At 37.6% G+C, this 20,997-nt stretch overlaps 2 protein-coding genes across 3 annotated transcripts in view; one reads left to right on the forward strand and one right to left on the reverse strand.

The window, feature by feature from the left end:
• The window catches only part of LOC121685470 (serine/threonine-protein kinase MARK1-like), a 33,695-nt gene extending 30,307 nt beyond the window's left edge, over positions 1–3,388 (forward strand). Inside the window, exons 17-19 of one of the 2 annotated variants that reach the window (XR_006023364.1) lie at positions 604–648; positions 1,580–2,820; positions 2,860–3,388. Coding sequence is in view for 1 of the 2 variants with exons in the window: in XM_042066027.1 (XP_041921961.1) it covers positions 604–648; positions 1,580–1,922 (388 nt within the window). In the remaining variant the exon portion in view is untranslated. Of the gene's footprint in view, positions 1–603; positions 649–1,579 lie in introns of both variants that reach the window. The other variant, XM_042066027.1, reaches the window with a different exon arrangement.
• A 5,201-nt stretch (positions 3,389–8,589) lies between these two features.
• LOC121685469 (cone cGMP-specific 3',5'-cyclic phosphodiesterase subunit alpha'-like) lies at positions 8,590–20,992 on the reverse strand. Its single transcript, XM_042066026.1, has 22 exons — positions 20,043–20,992; positions 18,732–18,884; positions 17,940–18,029; positions 17,713–17,853; positions 17,527–17,601; positions 17,351–17,415; positions 17,197–17,263; positions 17,067–17,114; positions 16,805–16,954; positions 16,576–16,719; positions 16,366–16,431; positions 15,528–15,674; positions 15,292–15,399; positions 14,408–14,517; positions 14,221–14,308; positions 13,983–14,083; positions 12,872–12,979; positions 12,684–12,747; positions 10,074–10,148; positions 9,863–9,946; positions 9,581–9,740; positions 8,590–9,482 (listed from the first exon to the last, which is right to left on the reverse strand). Exons 1-22 carry the CDS (start codon positions 20,508–20,510, stop codon positions 9,445–9,447), a joined length of 2,550 nt encoding a protein of 849 aa, XP_041921960.1. The 5' UTR covers positions 20,511–20,992; the 3' UTR covers positions 8,590–9,444.
• Positions 20,993–20,997: the final 5 nt, after the last annotated feature.

The following is a 20,997-nucleotide window of genomic DNA, read 5'->3' on the forward strand; positions in this document are numbered from 1 at the left end:
ATGCGGAGCAGAGAAACTTCACATGATATGTCTCTTTACATTTATTTGTTACCGTTTCACTGTGGCTTTTGCTGAGAAACAAATACTTCGCAACACACGCTGAATCAAACATTCATTAGAACACAGCTGATCACCCTGATCACCAGCTGTGCTTTCACTTTTGAATGAAGTTCAAGTCAATGCAGCGTTCTTCTAGCATTGTGCAGAGCCGGATAATACATACAGATCAAGCTAAAGCTCCTAATTACAATAACTGCTAGGCTTGGTGACATTGGTTATTTCTTATTTCTTTAGTCAATATACCATATCTACCCCCAAACCCCCCCCACCAAACAAAAACCAAAAAAATTGTCTTACATGCTCATAGGTTCTCTGTGCATGCACATTTACAAATAATTGCTGTACGATGCTGGGATCCAGGTGTAGCACCCATTCTTTCCTAATATGGTAATCAGAGATAGCCACTTATTGCACTGCAGCCCTGTCCCTTCTAGCCTGCATAATTTCACCTCTGTGTGTGTGTGTGTGTGTGTGTGTTTGTGTTATGCGTGCGTGCGTGCATGCATGTGTGTACTGAACTAAAATCTCTTTATTATTTTTGAGGTTTCCAAGTGAAGGAGAAGCAAGTGGCAGAACGGACACTCCAAGGTAAAGGCCTTTTCATTGATTCTCCTCTATCTATGCTTGGAGCAGTTCTGACCAGTCTGGCTTTGTGACCTCAGAGGCTGTTGATCTTTGAAGATTTTTTTATATCTTCCAAATACAAACAGGGATACACGCCAGTTATAAATTTAAATATATATTACATCATCAAGTAACATGTCGGTTGTGTAGTTGAATCTATAGTCCATATATTTCATGTCCATTAAATAATAAACCCATTGCAGACACCCACCAATTTTGATTAAGATAAAAACAATGCAGTACCCCCTTCTGTACTACTTACTTAGAACTTCTTTTGCCACTTATCAACTAATTTCTCAACTTGCAGGGCAAACTGACGTTACTAGTTCTTAATGGATGGTTGGTATGGCCAAAGGCCAGTCGTTAGTTCCATCTCTCTCGTTGTCAAGCAGGCAAATCCCAAATTTCTAATGAACCTTATCTTGGAAACTATTTTACTTAGCCTACTGCCATGTAGCTAAAAGCGTCCTCAGTCATATGCTACAATGTTATGTTCTGAACGTCTGTCAGATAACATTGATATACATTGATGGCTCTAATTATGTAATTAGAAAAACATCTCTAATAATAATAGTACTGTTTCACTTGTCAACATATGCGGTTGCAAATAACATTAGGCTACCCCACCCCCACCCCCTCTGCAATACAAAGAATTGTGCCCCCTTGGAAATTGCAAATGCCCCCTCTGTCACTGTACTCTTTTTGACACCTTTGAAATGTAAATTTATGAAAGTAACTTTACTTGAGGCCCTTCAGGCCCCCTTCTATAATGAACATAGACATTATGAATGACACTTAGCATTTTGACTGATATGCCTCTTCCATAGCTGTGTGCCAACGTCATGATGAATAGTCTTGGGCTGTCCCTTATGCCCTTCTCCTTCTCCCCCTGCAGGAGTGCGTCTGGAGAACCCAAAGAGGAGAGCCGTGACTGCAAGCCCCGTTCGCTGCGCTTCACTTGGAGCATGAAGACCACCTCTTCTATGGACCCAGGGGACATGATGCGTGAGATTCGCAAGGTGCTGGATGCCAATAACTGCGACTATGAGCAGCGTGAGCGTTTCCTCCTCTTCTGTGTCCATGGTGATGCACGGCAGGATAGCCTTGTCCAATGGGAAATGGAGGTGTGCAAGCTGCCCCGCCTCTCACTTAATGGTGTGCGTTTCAAGAGAATATCTGGTACATCCATTGCCTTTAAGAACATTGCCTGCAAAATCGCAAATGAGCTAAAGTTGTGAAAGGATTGAAAATGAAGTGGTGAGAAAATAATCTGACTGAGGGTCGAAAGGGGTCTAGTTAGATCAGATGAGCATCTACTCTCTTTAGATCAACATACTTTGGACACAAGATAACGTGTCCACTGACAAATATGAAGATGGAAGAGAAACACTTCAGTTTCAACCCTCGTTTATTAACAGCCTGCTTCAGTACTCCAGTCTGTTTCCTGCAGTGTGTGGCTTGAAGACAACCATCCAGGCAATAATGTCACTCACCTCCTAGGAACTATGAGTTTTGTCTACTGAATGGCCATGAAAGGAGCAAACCAAACGTGCTTTTCCTCTTGTATAGGTGAAGATGTGAAATTGCTCATTTACGCTTAATCTTGTTATGGTTATACTATGCTACAAGTTTATGCATTGCGCCCACAGGTACTGTATAGTTGCTCTGATATCTGTTAAAAAATCTATGCTTACTGTATAATAGCTATAATTTCTAAAGATTTGTGCCCTAACAGATAAGTTTTATTTTATTCTTGTATAAGAAACATTGTATGTTCATATTGTACATGCAAAACAAACTGTACTGTATATAAATTACTTGAAATATGTGAAATTGCAAGTTGGATGATGATGAGACTCTTATCACATGTTCATACAGACTCCCAAAAGACTCAACAACACATGCCCATCAGTTATCTTTATTATTATCACTCCTCTGTTTTCTGTAAGCAAGTGATGTACTGTATTCACAAAGCCCTGTTGCACTTGTACAACCTGCTGATCAGGTTTACTTTGATCAGCACATCTCATACGATGTTTTTTTCCAGTTCAGTTTAGATTTTACAAGAATTATTGACAATATGTATTTATTATATTCAGTGTTTGTGTATGTGTTTGTGTGTGAGTGAGTGAGTGAGTGAGAGAGAGAGAGAGAGAGAGAGAGAGAGAGAGAGAGAGAAGAGAAAGACAGACACTGCTTTGCAATGATAAAAACATTTTGTTTCCGTTTCTGTTGTGAATAAGGATGAATGAAACGGGAATGAAATGAGCACTTGAAGAAATAAATTGCGGTTGATGTTTTTCAAGGCTCTTGTTTCTAGTCCACTCACTGGTGGGTCTTTTACAGTAAAGTTGACATAGTGATTCATTCCAAACCCTTACAAATATAATCAACCAGTAATTAAAAGAGGGTGTTGACCTCTAGGACATGGAATTCATATGTGCAAATAGTGTTTCAGAGGCATTGTGCTAGATCTGCTCCTTTTGCTTCGATCATGACCCATCCTGACCAACTCCCTAGAATGAGACATGCACTGAAGTCAGGACATTTAGAGATAATTTCAGAACCTGTAATATTACAGAATTGTGGTTGTGTTACCATAACATTTACTTATGTTCAATGAAAACATTCCAACAAGAAGTTTCCATTGAAAAAAGTTTGAATGAGTCATTTTGGATTCCATCTCTGATAAAACAATATTAAAACTTGGAAGAAATAAAAGAAAACGATTTGATGCCTGTTCTCATTCTGGCTGCTGCATGAACAAAGTAATGAGCATGTGTCAACTTGCTTGTTGAGGATTTTTAGCAGATAATAGTTATAAAATAAACTAAGTTATTGTAGGGGTCCAAGCAGAAAGCTGCTGCAACCATGTGCAGGGCCACATTACGCCTTCCCAGGGCCCAATGTCCACAATATATTTACAGAAAAAATAAACAAGGATCTACAATTGTATTCATAGCCCATAACATCTAATAGATTTATATTATTTGCTACTGGAGGAGTTTTAGGATCTTTAGTCAAAATAGACGTGACCCACCCCTCACCAGCAATACATTTTTTGAGGACCTTCTCACAATGATTGGGTAAAGAGGCATGACCCTCCCCAACTATTTCTCGATGCCTTCTGTACTGGTTTGCATTAGGCAAAAATGTACAGATAGCCAGTTTTTCTACACCATGACATACATGATTTAACCTTTGCTTTCTCATCTTACACATCACACTCCACCAAGATGGTGGCAATTTCAGTAGATTTACTCACTAACATTGTTGTGCAAACACAATAAGCATGGAAACTAAATGCACACTTACTGCATTACTTCGAATACTAAGTTACTCCTCTAGTAAACTAGTATTCACATGAAATGAAACATTGAGACCATTTAACAAAGCACACTGGGTAATAACAAATGCAACACATGAACTGGTTGCTATGGACTCGTCACTAGGCTTCCTCAGTCATTGTATATTTTAGCATATAGGTAAAGCTGCCCAAGATGAACATCCAAAACTAATAAATACAATTTCTCAGACGAGCGTCAATTTGGGAGCTTGCATGCTACCACTCCTTCCTTAAAATGGCTGCACAATTTCACAAATAATCACCAGGACCGAAAGGATATTTGAAGAGTACGTAATGGCGCCAGAAATCACTTTCGCTCTAGAATCTTTGCTAGTGCCCTCTACAGGACCCTCAGTCTCTCCACTCGACAGCCACAGCGCGAGGCCTTTATTTAACTCCCCTACCCTGCAGGAAAGAAGGAAATGAAGGATAAACGTGGTGTGCAGAGGGGTAGGTGCCTGAAGTGTGAAGAATGTGAGGATTACAAGCTGCCAGCACAGGACAATGCCTGCAGCTACTGTGGATGCACACCAGTACACCAAGACCAAACAAGCCACTTTGAAATGTTGCTGTTTTCATGAATAGCCACAGTTGAATGCTATGCTGCACCTCTTTGTTTATCCCTTTAACTGGCACACCATGATAAAGGTATTAAATGTTTTCATTTTATCTTGCTCTATTTGGCTCTAGTATGAAAAATCTGTGATCGGAAAATGAAACGTGGCGATTTTCTAGGATTTGACATGGAACTATACTCTCATTCCGGCGTAATAATCTGTTGCAGCTCAAACTTGTTGCTGGAAGTTGCCGTCTACATAGACTATTTTCAGGTGCTGCATGATATCATTGTGCTGCTGCGCCCATGGTATGTTCGCAACGTAACTTGATTATTACGCCGGAATGAGACTATAGTCAAATCAGGCTAGAAAATCGCTACGTTTAATTTTCAGTTAGTCTTATTACACTTTCTAACTTGAGAAGAGACGAGTTTTAAATAGGAAAATTACCGGAAATCTTAATCACTTTTGAGCGTGATGCTAGCGGGCGAAATGCTAATGGTCTAATCCGATTCAATGATCTATGCTAGGCTGGAGCTAAAAGTGGTATTGCCAGACTCAGAGAATGGCTGGATGAACTGGAGAAAGGTAAAAATCAGCTAAAAGTTCATTCGAGGGGAGGTGGAAAATGAGCGTAATTCCCCAAATGGTGAAATATCCCTTTAAGTGGTATTTTCTTGTAGTCCTGGTCCCAGAGTTTAAGAAAAGTCATGTTAACAAGAAATAAACTCATTCCCACTGTACCTGGTAGACCACTTAAGTAAATTTCCCATTGAAATGAATGGTATTTTATGGATTTAGGTGAAGAAAGTGTACACATAATACATTTTGGTCTGTACCATGAAGGGAAAACTGATTCAACTATATAAACCATATATTTTCATATACACTTTATGTCTTGGATACCACCTAATTTGAAAGAGAGCTAGACTTTAATAGCTCTGGCTATTCTAAATGCAAAAATGTATCAGGGAGTTATGACAAAACTGTAACTAACAAACTAGATCCTAATAGAAAGCTGTTAGCTTCCCTAAGCTACAGGTAGGTTTATAAGGTAGGCCTATTTACAACATAAATTGTCAATAGGCTATGCTGGCGACACAAATAAAATCTCCTTTGAAAACCAATGGCTTACGCCTTACAGTATCAAGCGGACTTAAACTGTCATATCGTGGCGAAAAGTTGTAATAAAATTCACGCAGCTCCATGAGTCAAGGAAAGCGCGAATGAAGTAGCCACTTCTAAATGGGACCCACTAGCTTACAGTGTGTTGCTAAAGCAGCCATAATGAAATGAAGGTGTCATTGTTTGGATACTTCACACACACGTGCTTTTTAATTTCACAGACTAAGCCTACAACTACCAAGCTGGAATCAAAGCACATCGATTCCCCTCTCACACCCTGCACGCACTTAAAACAAAATAAACAGGCGTCTCAGTCTCACGCATGTATAGGTGTAACGTTGGTAAATCTTCCATTGCACAGAATTATTTTTGTAGCACGTGCAATAAATGACAGTCGAAAGATACAAACAGTGCTGCTATCAATTTGCTTGGTATAACCGCATTTATAGTTTTCTACAAATGCAATCAATCAAATTGGCCTCCATCACTCAACCAACCTAACGGTAACATTACCTAGGTCCTTATTGATATTATAAGATTAACGTACCTGCAGTAAAAACCAAGCATGTCTGATAAACATCCTGAGATTTATTTCGGCTTCAAGAAGAAATGGGAATTACATTTCATGTGAACATCGTCCTATCCTTATTAGACATTCTCTGCGTAAACTATAGTCCTTGTAGGAAGCGTCCATTGTTTTTCCAACCCACTTTTAACTTCCAACAAAATTACGTCTCACTGCAACGATGCGCCATCTAGTGGACAAACGACTACTTATCGCCAATACTGGAAATGCAGCCATGATGATGATGATGAATATTTATTTTGGCTTTCTTTTAATCCTACTGAATTTGTAATTATGTACCAGCCGTTCTAATACCGATAGTATGTGGGTGCCTGTGTGTGTGTGCATGTGTATATGTGTGCACCGCCATCTACAGGCCAATGAGTGTACAGTCACTAAATGTACACATAACCTAATTTTTTTAGACCCCCCCATGGATGAAATTCTACGAAACTTGGCATACCCCCAGAGAATGCCAGGTCAATCATACACATAAAATTTGGTGCAGTTCTGAACATCTTAACTGAAGATAGGGGCGATTAAAGCAGAATAATATTGCATTTTCATTTTTTACCGGGGGGGTGCAAATCACAAATGAGTGATTATGGGCCAGGTTGATGTGGGCCCTTGAGACCAACATACCATAAAAGATTCTTCATCCTCAGTGCCACGGTTCAGGTAGTTATTTAGGAAAAACTGCTTTTTTTGCGGTTCTGGGGGCCCAGCACCGGGGGGGGGGGGGGGGGGGGGGGAGTGGCCCCCTGGGACGAAACAAAATTTTCCCGTAAAAGTCTAGTGGGGCTACATACCTACCAAATTTCATGTGGTTCGGTGTCCCGGGTACAATCCCTATATGACCGCTTCGCTAGCGGCGGTCATAATGATGTAAGGCAACTCTTGGTACTCTTGTTGCTCATTTAATCTGAAACACTGCTCCTCATAGTTGCCCAGAGCATGAGGATTCCCTTCTCTTTGCACTTAAGGATACGTAATCCAACCTATCAACATCAAGCGAATTAGATGGCATGTAAAATCACTTTTCTGACACTGCATAGACACCAGAGATTTACCCTTGTGAGGCCTTGCCTATGTGTCACTGCCTTTATGTTCGTATTGTACAAGTATAATCCCTCCTGAGAATATAAAACCAGCCTATGCTATTCAGAAAGCCTAACAGGTGTTAGCCACTGTAATTATAACATCCCCTAACTACCTGCTGTGAAACACTATGCAGAAATTAGAGGAAGAGTGACTGCTTGTAAAATGTCAAAATCTCAGTCATTAACTTTGTAAGGGCGTTTTTATTTTTTATTTTTTTATAAAGACACAAAAATGTATGCATGAAGTTTCTTTATTACATTCAAGTGGGACACCAAACAAACGTTCCATGTATAATAAGAATGTGATAATTTCTATCTCAAAATGTCTTTAACTTGTGGTATACGTGATCAAATATGTTAAATGGTACAGATGTGTATGTCATTTCTAACAAACTGTCCCTCTTACTGAATCCTTTTAGCAATGTTGAGTAATAGTGTCATGAATGAGCATGTCATTTTGATTGGATTACACTGATAATACCTGGTTGTGTTGTGGTATAAATATCATCACATCTCATTTTCCCATCCAACTTTTTGAATGTAATCATACAATGTACCTGGAAATTACAGTATTTTTTTCTTTTTTGAAAACAGATTGAACAGTTTGATACAGTTTAAAGGGGGATGACATTTATGAATTCACCGAAAGGTAAACTGTGATGATGTGACATCTGAACAGTGACTTAGTGATATCTTATCAATGAACGTGATGATGTATACATTATACTATGCTGTTTGTTTCAACCATTGTGAGTTTACTTATAGCTCTGCCCATGGTGACAGGCACTAGTTAGTACATACAGTTCACTGTCCATAAGCCAGGTCCCTAATAACTAAATCTTTTTGGATCTTCAAAGCAGGCTTACAACAAAATCCAGTCCTGACAAATCTTCTTACATTTGTAAACCTCTGTTACCGTTACATTTCAAACTATAATAGCAAGCCTTTTAAAACTAGAGCGGCATATATGCCTTTTGAAGATTTTCCAACTATCCACAATATGATTAATGTTTAATTAATGTACAAATATGAGCCATTAGCAATCAACAGCCAATCAATCAAGCAGGAAGATATGCAAAGGTTAACTTCTTCAGTTTGTCAATGCTTAATGTATTTTGTCAAATCATTTGAAGCCTTTGTAAGTTTATGAAAAAAATGGGAGAAACACTTTACTTATTTCCCTTTTTTAATTGTTTAAAGTTGAAAGAGGCAATTACATTCACATTTGCCAGCAAAGTTGTGCAGGAGGCTGTGTGATTTATTTACCACGATGATGAACTATTTCTGCTGCATACATTTAAGTTTGATGATAGGTGTTTTACCTCATAACACATATTATTGTAGACAAAAGTATATGTTTAACTGAGACATAGTGTGTTACAGTAAATTGTATCATTCATATATTATGAAATGAAGAGATATCAAACTTGAAGAGTATAATAACTTGTGGTTATTTAACCTTTACATGCAGTTGCTGATGGTGATCTACCAACATGTTACATTATAGGAGTCTAGTAAATATACACACAGTATATTCTAGTAAAGAAGAAATAAACAAATATATACAGGTGCTGGTCATATAATTAGAATATCATCAAAAAGTTGATTTATGTCAGTAATTCCCATTCAAAAACTGAAACTTGTATATTATATTCATTCATTACACACAGACTGATATATTTCAAATGTTTATTTCTTTTAATTTTAATAATTATAACTGACAACTAATGAAAATCCAAAAATTAAGAGACCACTCCACATTTTTCTGATTCTGCTGAGTGACTGTGTGTAATGTATATATGACAACATTTGGCAATATTTGCAACTACCCAGTGTCATACATGTATTTTAGTATGTCAAAAAATAATGTATTACCTCCTTTAACCAGGCTATATAAAAAAATAAATATGAAGTATACTTTCTAAGATTATTTGCAGTATGTCACACTAGGTGTATTCACATACATAGCAAGGGTCCCAGCTTGTGATCTTCCTGCCAGATCAGTGGAAAGGTTCAGCCTTCACTTCAGATGGAATGGCAATGATGGAATGTTCTGAAATGGGAGGGCTAGCATACTGAGCAAGTCTTTGATTTTCCACCTTCACCTGAGTGACAGACAGGGAGAGAATGATTAAATGAACATTGAATGAACAGAAGTAATGTACATACAGTATATGTTTTCATGTAGCACAACTGAACCTACCGCCATCAGCACCCTCACCAGCACCCTCCAGTTTCTTCTGGGCCTCCTCTAGAGCTTTGACCTTCGCTTCATGGACATCAGCCAGCTTCTTCCACTCCGCTCTATTGTTGGTCATTCCGTCGAACATTGGCGAAATTTCTTTATGAAATCTTTGAAATTCCTGCGGAAGCATATGAGGTCACTTTAAAAAAGTTTTTCAAAAATAAATGAATACATAGGAATTAAGAAGTATAACTTTTTTAAATGAACAAATAAATAAGAATTAAGAAGTATTATTTTTACCTTATAAACAAATGAGCACACAAAATCAATGAAACCACATTGCATTTTCGGAAGTTCATCAGCCTTGTTTCTGTCCATCATTGGCTATAAAACAAAGAATGTGTAAACTTCATTGGCAAAACTATAGCCCGCACTGAGAACACTGGTGTCGCTGGAACATGTAACATGGTATTAATAATACATAGCAGCATGTTACAGGGAAATGTCTTACAATAGGCTGTTGGTCTAGCACTGTCCTCTCAAGGTCTCCTTGTTCCCAGAATTCAGATGCAACCATGACAGCAACCTGTTAAAAGAGAGATGATGCAGATTTAGGGGTTCAATGATGACAGGGTTTCACAGAATTTACAAAAACCTGTTACCATGTTAACACAATTAGAACACTTATTGGGAAACTTATTGTTCAATGAACTTTATATCTTGGGCCACTGTAGAATGTCCTACAGAAATCCTGTCGGTATCATTCATCATGTTCGGAAATGTAGAGCCCAAGGACTCCACCCCTTTCTGTGACGGTTGTACCGGGCCTGGTTCCCCCATAACGATGAATACACGCACATGTTACAAGAGTTTTCTACGATTCATATTAAGATCGTGTTTGTTTTTACCAAATGTTTCCCGAACATAGCCTACTTGTAGCGTGAATGCGCTTGCACCACCTAGTTAATTTACTGTAGGTTGAAATGAAAACATGGAACGTGGACTTTATCATTGACCTTCTGAATGCCATTTAAATCCAGAAAGAACACAAATCAGTCTTTAATTTGGAAAATGTAAGCAAGATTAACTGAATAGCCTTTTCTTAAACGTACATTTGAACAAGTGAACATTTAAACACTTTGAATTTTGAGTAAAATACACATTGTTATGCTGTTTTTATCAATAAAGATGTCAATTTAGTTAGTATATTTTTATATATTGTATTAAGTGTTAGTATAATTTGTATTTTAGTATATTTAGCATATTCTTTATCTTCTACTGTCCTTACTGCTTAGTTGTGTTTTTATATTATATACCTTAATTACTCTTTCTGCTGTTAAAGAATGTGTTTGTGTTGTATGTATGCTGCTGCTGAGACCTTGAATTTCCCCTGGGGATCAATAAAGTATCTATCTATCTATCTAATTTTGGTTGGTTATTACATAATGCACCTTATTATTACATTTACATCCATTTTTCTTTGCAACACCTACATTTTGTAATAACATATTACATGATGCGGTAAAATGTATAACATAATTGTGTTTAAGCAGTTTATTACAAAATGCGGCAGTTATTACATAATGATGTGAAAATGTATTACATTTGGTCAAGTTATTACAAAATGCGTTACAGATCCTACATTAAAAATACCAGTGTAGGTATGAGCTAATCTTTTACCAAAGCTGGTAATGTAAAGTTTTATCACTTAAGTTTACTGTAAATCCAATATTTGGATATTTGCATGTGTATGTGTTAACAGTTTAACCCTCATGACCCGCCGGCGGGACGGTTACCCCCCCTCCCCCACCTCCCCCCAACATTCTAAATCAATTGTATGCACCATATTGCTATGTAGCATAGTAATGTTATACACCATTTCAAAGCTTTGGCTCTTGGGAATCCAACAATGACAACTTTTTTCATGTAATGTGTATAGTGCATTTCAGATTAATTTTATTATGTCTCAATTAAATTTGATCCAAAATGCCCCCCCCCCCCCCTCCGCTTTTGGTGCTACCCTGACTTCTGGCTGCAGTGTAGCTGCAGCACCATAAGTAGATGCAACATATTGGGTACTGAAATATTCACAAGAATCCATAGAAATTGAATCTTCATGTTGTATTATCCAATATTAGTTGTACAGATGTATAATGTATCTTATACACACTCATTGAACCAACAAAGTAAATGCAATAATAGATACTTTTTTGTAATTATTCCATATTTTGTGTAGTCAGTCTATATCAGAACACCTGACATACAATCTAAATAGTCCACAAGAAACCTCAAAGCCTCAATCTAAATAGTCCACAAGAAACCTCTTTCATTTGAGACCAGGATTATGCTTCTACACAAAGGGGTTCATGTGCAGTAAGCATTTGAGTGTCAGTATGCATTTTGGATAACAAAAAGTCCTATAGGGAGTTTCCATAGGCATTTTACAAAACGCATGAGCATACCTTGGCAAATAATGGTCTAAAGCACTCATATTTTCATTCTATATTGATCTTCTTTTGCACACAGCCTCACAAGACCTGGTGCTAGGGCTCAGTTGTGTTTCTAAGGGATATCAAGTGACCCAGAGGGCTGAAATGTGGTCAGTTCAGAGATGCTTGTAATCCGGCAGAAAGAAAAAACTATATTCTAGCCTCTGTAACTCTGTGTGAGTACATCACACAGTTATGTTGACTGTTTCCTACGAAAACTAGAGGTTCTCAGCTTTCTATAGAGGTCCAACATTTGACTTGAAATTTGTCTTGAGAGCTATGTTAATGTAACCTTCATTGTGTTCAACCTGCGCGTTTCAGCCCTGCACACGCCCCGACTCAAACCCACGAAACAACAGCACCTCGGATTGGGAGTCGAGTGAGCTGACAATCGAGCTGAAAGACCAGGCTACTAGCTTTCATGCCAGCAGCACTGGCAACCGTTACATTAACATAGGCTTTATAAAGTAGCTGTGGTACAAGGAACTCACAACCACAAATCCATGCCACCAGAGGACATATTTCATCTTTGAGAAAGATATGTACGGTATGCGTTTGCAGAGACAAATCATGTGTACATAACATATTTATATCCATATTTGCCTTAAAATGTGGTTTAAAGGGGGGCATACCTTGCTTTGGACCTCCCATGGCTTAGTAATAGCAGACAAGTCACAAGCAGTCATCATCATCGCCCTGCCAATGTAGAAATATTCAGTTCTGTACATTCCACTTACAGTATCTTACCATTTCCAAATAGCACAACTGATTATGGATAGAATTCAGAAAGGTTAAATAACTCTCAGATAAGAGTACTTACATAACAATCTCCTTTCTTGTGGCATTATTAGCAATGTAACTGACAGCTTCTTTTTCATCAGTCATTGGCTCCACAGCATCAACAATCTTCTGGAACATGGTCCTTTTCCTGGTAAAAAAAGACCATACTAGTAAATATCAGTCGAACATAATTATTGAGCTAAATAAATAAGGGTAAGGCTATTTGCACCCCTGGTACAATTAGCAGTGTATGCTATTCGTACCCTGGTGCAATTAGAAGTGAATTCTATTTGTACCCCGGTGCACACAGCAATGTGTTCTATTAGTACCCCTTCTGGTACAAATATCAATGTATGCTATTTGGACCCCGGTGCACACAGCAATGTGTTCTATTAATACCCCGTCTGGTACAAATATCAGTGTATGCTATTTGCACCCCTGTGCATTTATTCTGGCATATTGATCACACAATGTCATAATAAAAAAAAACAAGTAACATGTTTTTGTTGTTATGTAACAGGGTGTGAATTGCTCAGCTGTGTAATAGACACTCTGAATAAGGTATGCTGTTTGCATCAATGTATAGTTAGAAGTGGATGCTATTCGTACCCTGGTGTATATAGTAATGTATGCTATTTACACCCTGGTGTAAACTAAACCTCGTGAACTAGCTAATTGTTGCAATCAAAACTTCCGTTTGAGAACCGATTTCTTGTTCAAATTGCGCGCCTTCTCTCCAGAGACGTTGGTACACATGCACACTCACTCTGCCAAAATGCATCATGCGAGAATTGAACCCCGGTCTCCCACGTGCTAAACCATGTCTGTGACCACCGTACTGTCTAACTTATACAAACTTATAGTTTATAGGCCTGAGTGTCATATTCACAAAATTTCTGTTAACTAACAAACTGATGGTTGTATGTGTTCACTGAACCAAGATTATGAAAACAAAACACAATTTTTCAATATAAAATGTCCGGCCATGTTTTTTGTTCACGTGAGCAACGTCTTTTTGTTGTTATGTCACAGGGTGTGAATAGCTCAGCTGTGTGGCCAAGGCTATTCATACCAGGGGTGTAAATAGACACTCCGAATAAATAATTATTAAAATAAATGTGTGTCTAAATCATAATGATGCCAATACTTACTTGAAATAGAGAGCCAGATCTGTGGCAATGATGCATACATCAAAGAGATGTTGTACAGTCTCAAACTGGCGCTTCTGAAGGTTCTGGAAGATGTTTAGATTCTAAAAGTATAGGAGGAAGTGTCAACCTTTAACATCAACACTTGCTATTAAGCTTTTCACAAGAACAAGAATATAACATAGATGAGTGAAATCACGTATGGTTGTCACAACTTTTAGTGGGATGGGTATATAAACACCTCATCTTCCATTATGAGCTTGCTGAACTCCAAGTGATGCCGCTCCATCACAGATGTAGTATGCAGTCTAGCCAGAGGAGACGCACTCCTGAAGACATGGTAGAAGATTATATGTGTTTTTAAATCTGTTACAGAAGGCAAGGGGTCAGTGGTTATTGGTTGCAAAATAAATGACTATGTGACTTACTTTGTTTGGTACAGATTGTTAGTTCCTCTGTGATCAATATCATGACAAAATCCAGCAGCAACCATGGCAAAGGCCTCTAGGTCAGAATAATACTTCTTCAGCTTGCCAGTCTTAGAGAGAAAAGAGAGAAGTTCTTAAGAAGTTATATGCAAATACTTAACAAATAGTACACAAAAAAGATACACAAAAAATATCATTGTCACCTGCTGCAACTTTTGCATAGTATTTAAGAGCAAATAAGGCTAAATTTGAATGTCTGTGTGGAAAATATTCCAGACATAGGCCTCTGGATCCCTAATGCTTGTAGCCATGGATCACTGCTGTGCAAATCAAGTTATAGTTATTTTTTTGTTATTTATTTTGCTTGTTATCAGAAATAGTCTACGCTAGAGGGACTCTTAGAAAAAAAGAAAGAAAGAAACAAAGAAAGACTTTATTGTCATTGTAAGCAAAGCAAACAACAACAAGGTAACATTAAATAGTGCTATAAGACTAAATGTATAGAGAGCAGAGGACCGCTGCACCTTTGCTCACTGCCATAACTGAGTTTATTATTGATTGTTTGCGGAGGTCTGACAAAAGTTATGTTTGGGCCATTGTTTATGTTACCATTGAAAGCAGTACTGACAATACTGATGTACTGTGTAATGGAATGTTTTCCCCAAATTAGGTAACAATTTGGGGAAAAAGGCACAGATTCCAAGATTTAAAAAAAGAAAAAGAAAATCCTATTTTAATCCTGTTTATTCTAAATTATATTCTATATTTCATGAAATACGGATGTATACAGATACAGATACAGATGTATAAAGTTTATGGGAAAGAGAATAAAGCAAGTGAGTTTAGGTTACAAAAGTATATTAACTAAAATAAATTTAACTCACCATTAGGAGGGTGAACATTGTTTGACCCACATTGAATCCATGTCTCCAGTTGTGGTAGGTGATGTCACGATAGCCTTTCCTAACTGTGTACATCCACCTTGTTAGTGTCTGTGAACATTTATTCATGAGAAATATTACTTTATTCTTTGGTATGTTGATGCCCAACCCTATTTTTCATTTTCAACATTTTTATGAGAACATAGAACTAATAGAATAATAAACATGCCATAGAATACCTCCGCAGGTACTTTGAACTTCTCTACAACTCCCATCTCAAAGAAACAGCGGATGCCACATTTGATGAGATCAAATTCTTGCAAGGGTAAATCACTGAAGCGGAATTCCAGTAGTTCAACATCTTTACACTCAGGAATACTTGACCTCTGTAAAGGATGGGGTATAATGTTGGGGTATGGTGTTAGTGCTCTGTACATACAAACTAGACAGGGTGAAACTCACTCAGAATTCAACACAAGTGTGTACTGCTCTCTGTCAATGAAGGCAGTGTATATCTTCCATGAACTCATACTGTAGATATGTTAATCATCTACAGTATTTATTAAATCCTCACTTGGCAAGGGGAATGGCTGAATCTCAAAATATAAGATAACTTTCTAGCATGACATTTTGTCAGAGGAAAAAGAATGAGGATGATTGGGTGAAAAGGATGGAGCAGTGGTCAGTGTTCAGTTTGGCATATTATGTTTCTCTTTATGTTTGTCTTTTCCTATGATCCCTTATGTAAATGAAAAGAGATAAATAGAAGAAGAAAACTCTCTGGCATTTAGGGAGCTCTGTAGGCAGGAAAATATTCTGCAACGGGTGGCATTACTGCTTAATGAATTGTAACTATCAATTAATTAAGCAATATTGCACGAGTGAGAGTGGGATTGGTAAAGGATATCATCATGGCCAACTAAGTCAACTAAGAAGTGCTTTATCAATATTGATATGGTTACAATGTTATTTCATTGTAACACCATACATGTCAGATGAGAAACAAATTGAGTATACTGTAGATAAAAAAATGATAGTGTAACTGATAACCTGTAGTGCAACAAATACATGTCTTACCAAAAGTTTGTACATCTCCTTCTGATCACATTCCTCAGGCATTTTGTCAAACTTCGCCTTTGTATTCTGCACACATGGACAGAAAACGATCATCATAATGATGTTCCCTGGCATTCTCAATAGCATCCATTTGATTAATGATAAAACATTAAATATGTAAGCGGAACACATGACCCAATATATCCCTATATCCATTTTTGCATAGCTCACCAGGATTGTTTGCATGTCTGCAGGGGTGGCTTTGGTCTGGTACATGAGAATCTCTTGAGAAATGTCCTTCCTCCATTCCATTCTGTTTAAGCGATCGTAGGTGTCAGTGTTCAGTGTTGACCACCCCAAGAACTGAGTGAGTGCCTAAAATGTCACAGGGAAATTTTATGTAGCAGTCCTATTGAATTATAACACATAGAAAGCATTCATAATATGAGATAAGAATTACCTCTGTTATTTGTTCATCATTCTCCTCAAATGGCTTACCATCCATTCTGTTAAAGAAAGTGGCAACACCCACTATTTCTTCCTTTTTGTTGACAATTGGAAGTGAAAGAACATTTTTGATCTTCCAGCCAGTTTCATCTACGGGATCTTTCTGAAAAAGAATATGTATCTGATTTAGCTCCAAAAATTGAGTCAGGACTCTGTTCAAGGCAGATTTCAATGCTCTGTCACGACAAAAAACCCTTAATTATTCAATTTCTCACCTGAAAGGTGAAGTATTCATCGGCAGGGGCATTCATCATATTACAGATCTGCAAAGAAATATCTCTGTTAATAGAAATGTATTTGACAGGACAAAACAGAAATACAGATGTAAAAAGGGTAAGCACTTACAAAGCCATTTTCCGCAACATATGCTGGAAGGCCACTGGCCAGTGCCCAGTGATCTGGTGTTGGAGTTCTGCAATAAATAGCATGACACTGGATTTGAATAGAATCATTTACTTCAAACCTAATGAAAAATAATGTCAATAAAATGGTTACTGACGGGATAACTTTAATCTCTTCTTTGTCTTCCAGGAGATAATCAATGATCTTATAGAAGTTCACCTCCTGTATAGAAAAAGCCAATGGGTAATAAACAAAAACAATTACAGAAATGCTGTGAATTATCCCTGCATATACAAAACAGGCAACTTCCAACAGAAACTTGAGTTTTTTCACCCTTCCATCTGGTGTCTTTGGACCCTTGTATGCTTCCTCCTCTCCCAGTTTGATTGCCCACTCATCAAAGAATTCCTGCATAAACAGTGATTCAAATAAATAACCATTCAAAACTTTTACTGTGTTGATATACAGTATATTGAGGTTATATATTGAATAAATCATTCCTGTTTTCCGTGAACAAACCTTTTCTTTGGTCATGTCCAGGAGACCTACGGAGTATCTTTCACAGTTGAGGTAAATCCTGACAGTGTACAACGCCTTGTGAAATTGCCTCTCAATATCTGTGAGCTCTTCAAACACTTTGCTGGCTGACCACAAGAGCACCTTTGAATTCAAAGTGGTGAGTTAATCCAAAATGGAAGCATATAGAAAGTATAAACCACACCATTAAATATTACTACTGCAGGTACCTGACTTTTTCTGGATTCCACATTGTGCATGTAGGCTGTATGGGCTTGAAGAACAATCACACTGGCGAAGGCCATATACTTATTGAAGAGCTGCAATTAAATCAATCAATGAATCAATCAATCAATCAGTTTAAACTATTGAATGCAATTTCTGTAATGAAAGCCGCAAGGCATGTGGTGTTAAATAATACTTGATAGTGTTAAATGGGCCATAACGAATTACCTTTTCATCGTTGCATGGGATAGTACAATCACCAAATATAGCATAGTTGTGTAATGTGCTTTAGCCAGGCTTTCATACTAAAGCCAGACTTCCTCTGTAACATGACACAGATAATACTGCATATTCTAATTATTGTCTCACTCCATTTTCCAGGTCAAGCACAGGAAACTGTCTAAGATCTCTGGAAACTCATCGTAACCCTTCATGTACTGTGAGACAGCCATAATGAATATCAAATAAAAGTTTATGCATATTTTATGAAGACTGACAAAAACAAGTGGTAATAAATACATTATTTTAACAACAAATAATAATTGTTGTGTTATAATAATTATGTGTATACCCACATGGAACATCTGAACATTTAATTGAAAGAAATAATTAATTCATAATATGGGTCAGTATAGGTCATGATTTATCACTTGGAATATAACATGCATCACCAAACAGTGGATAAAATTGACCATGTGAAAACAAAAACTTCAAAAATTAAGAATATGCTGTTTGAGGCATTCACTAGCTCAGCTGCTGTACGTCAAGAGAGTCACGCAATGAAGTTGGCATCTTACATCCTCATCTGCTTTGGAAAATTCACTGGCTCCCTGCTTGTTCAGGACCATCACAACGCCAATAGTTTCTTTCCCACTTATAATGGGAGCAGTGAGAACATTCTTTGTAGTGTATCCTGTCTGCTTGTCCACAAAGTCACTAAAGTTTGAGTTCTGCAAAACACATTAGAGACATATTTAGCTCTACAGTGCAACATTTCATATCTAAAGCGTAACTATCGCCAAAATGCATCCTAGGGTCTTTTTGTAAATGTACCTGAGTGAAAGAGAGTTTGTACTAAAAAGAAAGGTTTTGGACAACTCACTTCTTGACTGGCAAGATGGTGGCGAGCGGAACAACCAAGTGAGTTGTTGTTCAGAGTAAACTCTGTGTACACAAACAATATTCTAAATGCTCGAGTTCATGTTTAGAGACCCTAGTGATACTTTGATCAAAGTTTCATATTGTGTCGAGCCTTCTTAGTGTTTTAAAAATAGCGATTTTGATGCGATCATGCATCAATATAGTAGTGGCCCTAGCAATTCCATTCTAAAGGCCATTTGACCTGAAAACGATTATACTGTACGATCAATCTTAAAAGTGGCGCTTCCGATGTAATTATGCTTTTAAACTAAAGTTTGACTCGGGTACATTCACAAAAAGACCCTAGGTTGCATTTTGGCAAGAGTTACACTTTAGCATTTAATAAAAGCATGAATCTACAGATTAATATATTCTGGCTAATTGTACCTACATATCATTTTCACTGAAACAAAATAATAGGAAAATTATAGTAATTAGTTTCATTTTGCCTTAGAACACCCTGGTAACATTTTCACCAGTTTGTGTTTTGAAATGATTACATAATGCAGCAATGAACAATGAAATAGCTAGACCTACTGGCTCTTGAATGAATTAGACTTTTTTTTTTTATAAATCAAGGATACAAAAGTGTATCCTTTATTTTTATCGCAAAATGTAATACCCTTATACGGATGTGATTTTTCACTAGTTGAAACAATATGAAAATAATTGTCCAAGTGATTTTATTTACATCTGAACAACTTTCATCTGCTCTACATGTATGTGGTCATGTAAATGAAATCCCCTATCCCCACAACCACAATTAAAGAGAGGGGTTTTACTTAATAGTATTACCAGCTTAGTCATGCTGCTCTTTAAAGAGATTTCTTTCATGAAACTAACACAGTCTGAGCAGTCAGAATCATAAATCTGCAGAACAGTACACAACTGTGCTAGCTGATTGATACTTAAAGAAACTCCAAGTTCCAACTTCATTGCTAATTGAGAGGTTTCACTTTCCAACTCACCTGTTTCACATCAGGAACATTGAAAAACTTCTTTGACACTGCTGTCTTACCAACTATCCCCATGTCAAGAGGAAACACAATCTCTCCATCAGGGTGTACCAGGTTCATTTCAAAAGAAGAGGTTGGCGTAATATCAAAGAGTAGAGTGGAGAGCTCTGGAGTGCCATTCCGGGACCTGCTGCTGAAGTAGCTGCACTTGTCTGCCATCAGCAGCAAGGCAATTCTTTGCAGGACTTTATGCAAAGATTTTTCCATAGGGACAGAGCTCTGCAACTCTTTCACACGTTCATAAATAAATGCAGCCTCCACAATCTGGGTAGCATCCTTGAAAGAGGCTGTATCTTTGATATCCACCTTTTCTGTGAATGCAGCCCCTATTACATCAGCCTTCAGTTTCCTCTCAAAGTATGCCTTGGCAACCTGCGGGTTGTTATCAAGGAACGTCTCCACCGCTTGCTGGTCTGCCATTTTCTTTGATTTTCTTCTTGCTTCGCAACCAGATATCAATAATACATCACTTGAGTAGCATAACAAAAAATCTGAACAAAAAGCAGCACTTCACACCGAGTGACTGCCAGTGGCTCCAAGCAGCATCACTCTAATCTGTCTAATCTGCTTCTCTGTGTTGGGAGCAAAAGTAACCAGGAATCTCTCCTGAACAAGATGAGAGTAAGTATTGGCTTTCTGAGTTGATCCATAAGGCAAGGCGGGGCTTATGAACATGACATCATAGCCATAAATCTCTGAGCTTTCCTAACCTTTTAATCCTAGTGGGTGTCATTTTAGTGTAAATAATCCTATCATCAGATAACGAGTTGTGTATCTGGTGAGCTCTGACTTGTTTGTGGAAAGGTGTTAGATGTAGTCTTATTTTTTCTCTTCTCAGTCAAATGTAATAAATGCACTGTACATCTTTCTTTTGTACATTATTAAGGATTATTAAGCATATACTGTA

Source organism: Alosa sapidissima, chromosome 16 (genome assembly GCF_018492685.1).
Source record: "Alosa sapidissima isolate fAloSap1 chromosome 16, fAloSap1.pri, whole genome shotgun sequence".
In the NCBI taxonomy this organism is placed as follows: Eukaryota; Metazoa; Chordata; class Actinopteri; order Clupeiformes; family Clupeidae; genus Alosa; species Alosa sapidissima.

What these genes read in the sequence shown, in the direction of transcription:
- LOC121685469 (XM_042066026.1), bottom strand. Translation starts at nt 20,510, where the DNA reads ATGGCAGACCAGCAAGCGGTGGAGACGTTCCTTGATAACAACCCGCAG. An exon ending in TGCTAGACCAACAGCCTATT is followed by an intron (nt 9,947 to 10,073) that starts GTAAGACATTTC and finishes TTTGTTTTATAG; the next exon opens with CCAATGATGGACAGAAACAA. An exon ending in TGTGCTCATTTGTTTATAAG is followed by an intron (nt 9,741 to 9,862) that starts GTAAAAATAATA and finishes ATGCTTCCGCAG; the next exon opens with GAATTTCAAAGATTTCATAA.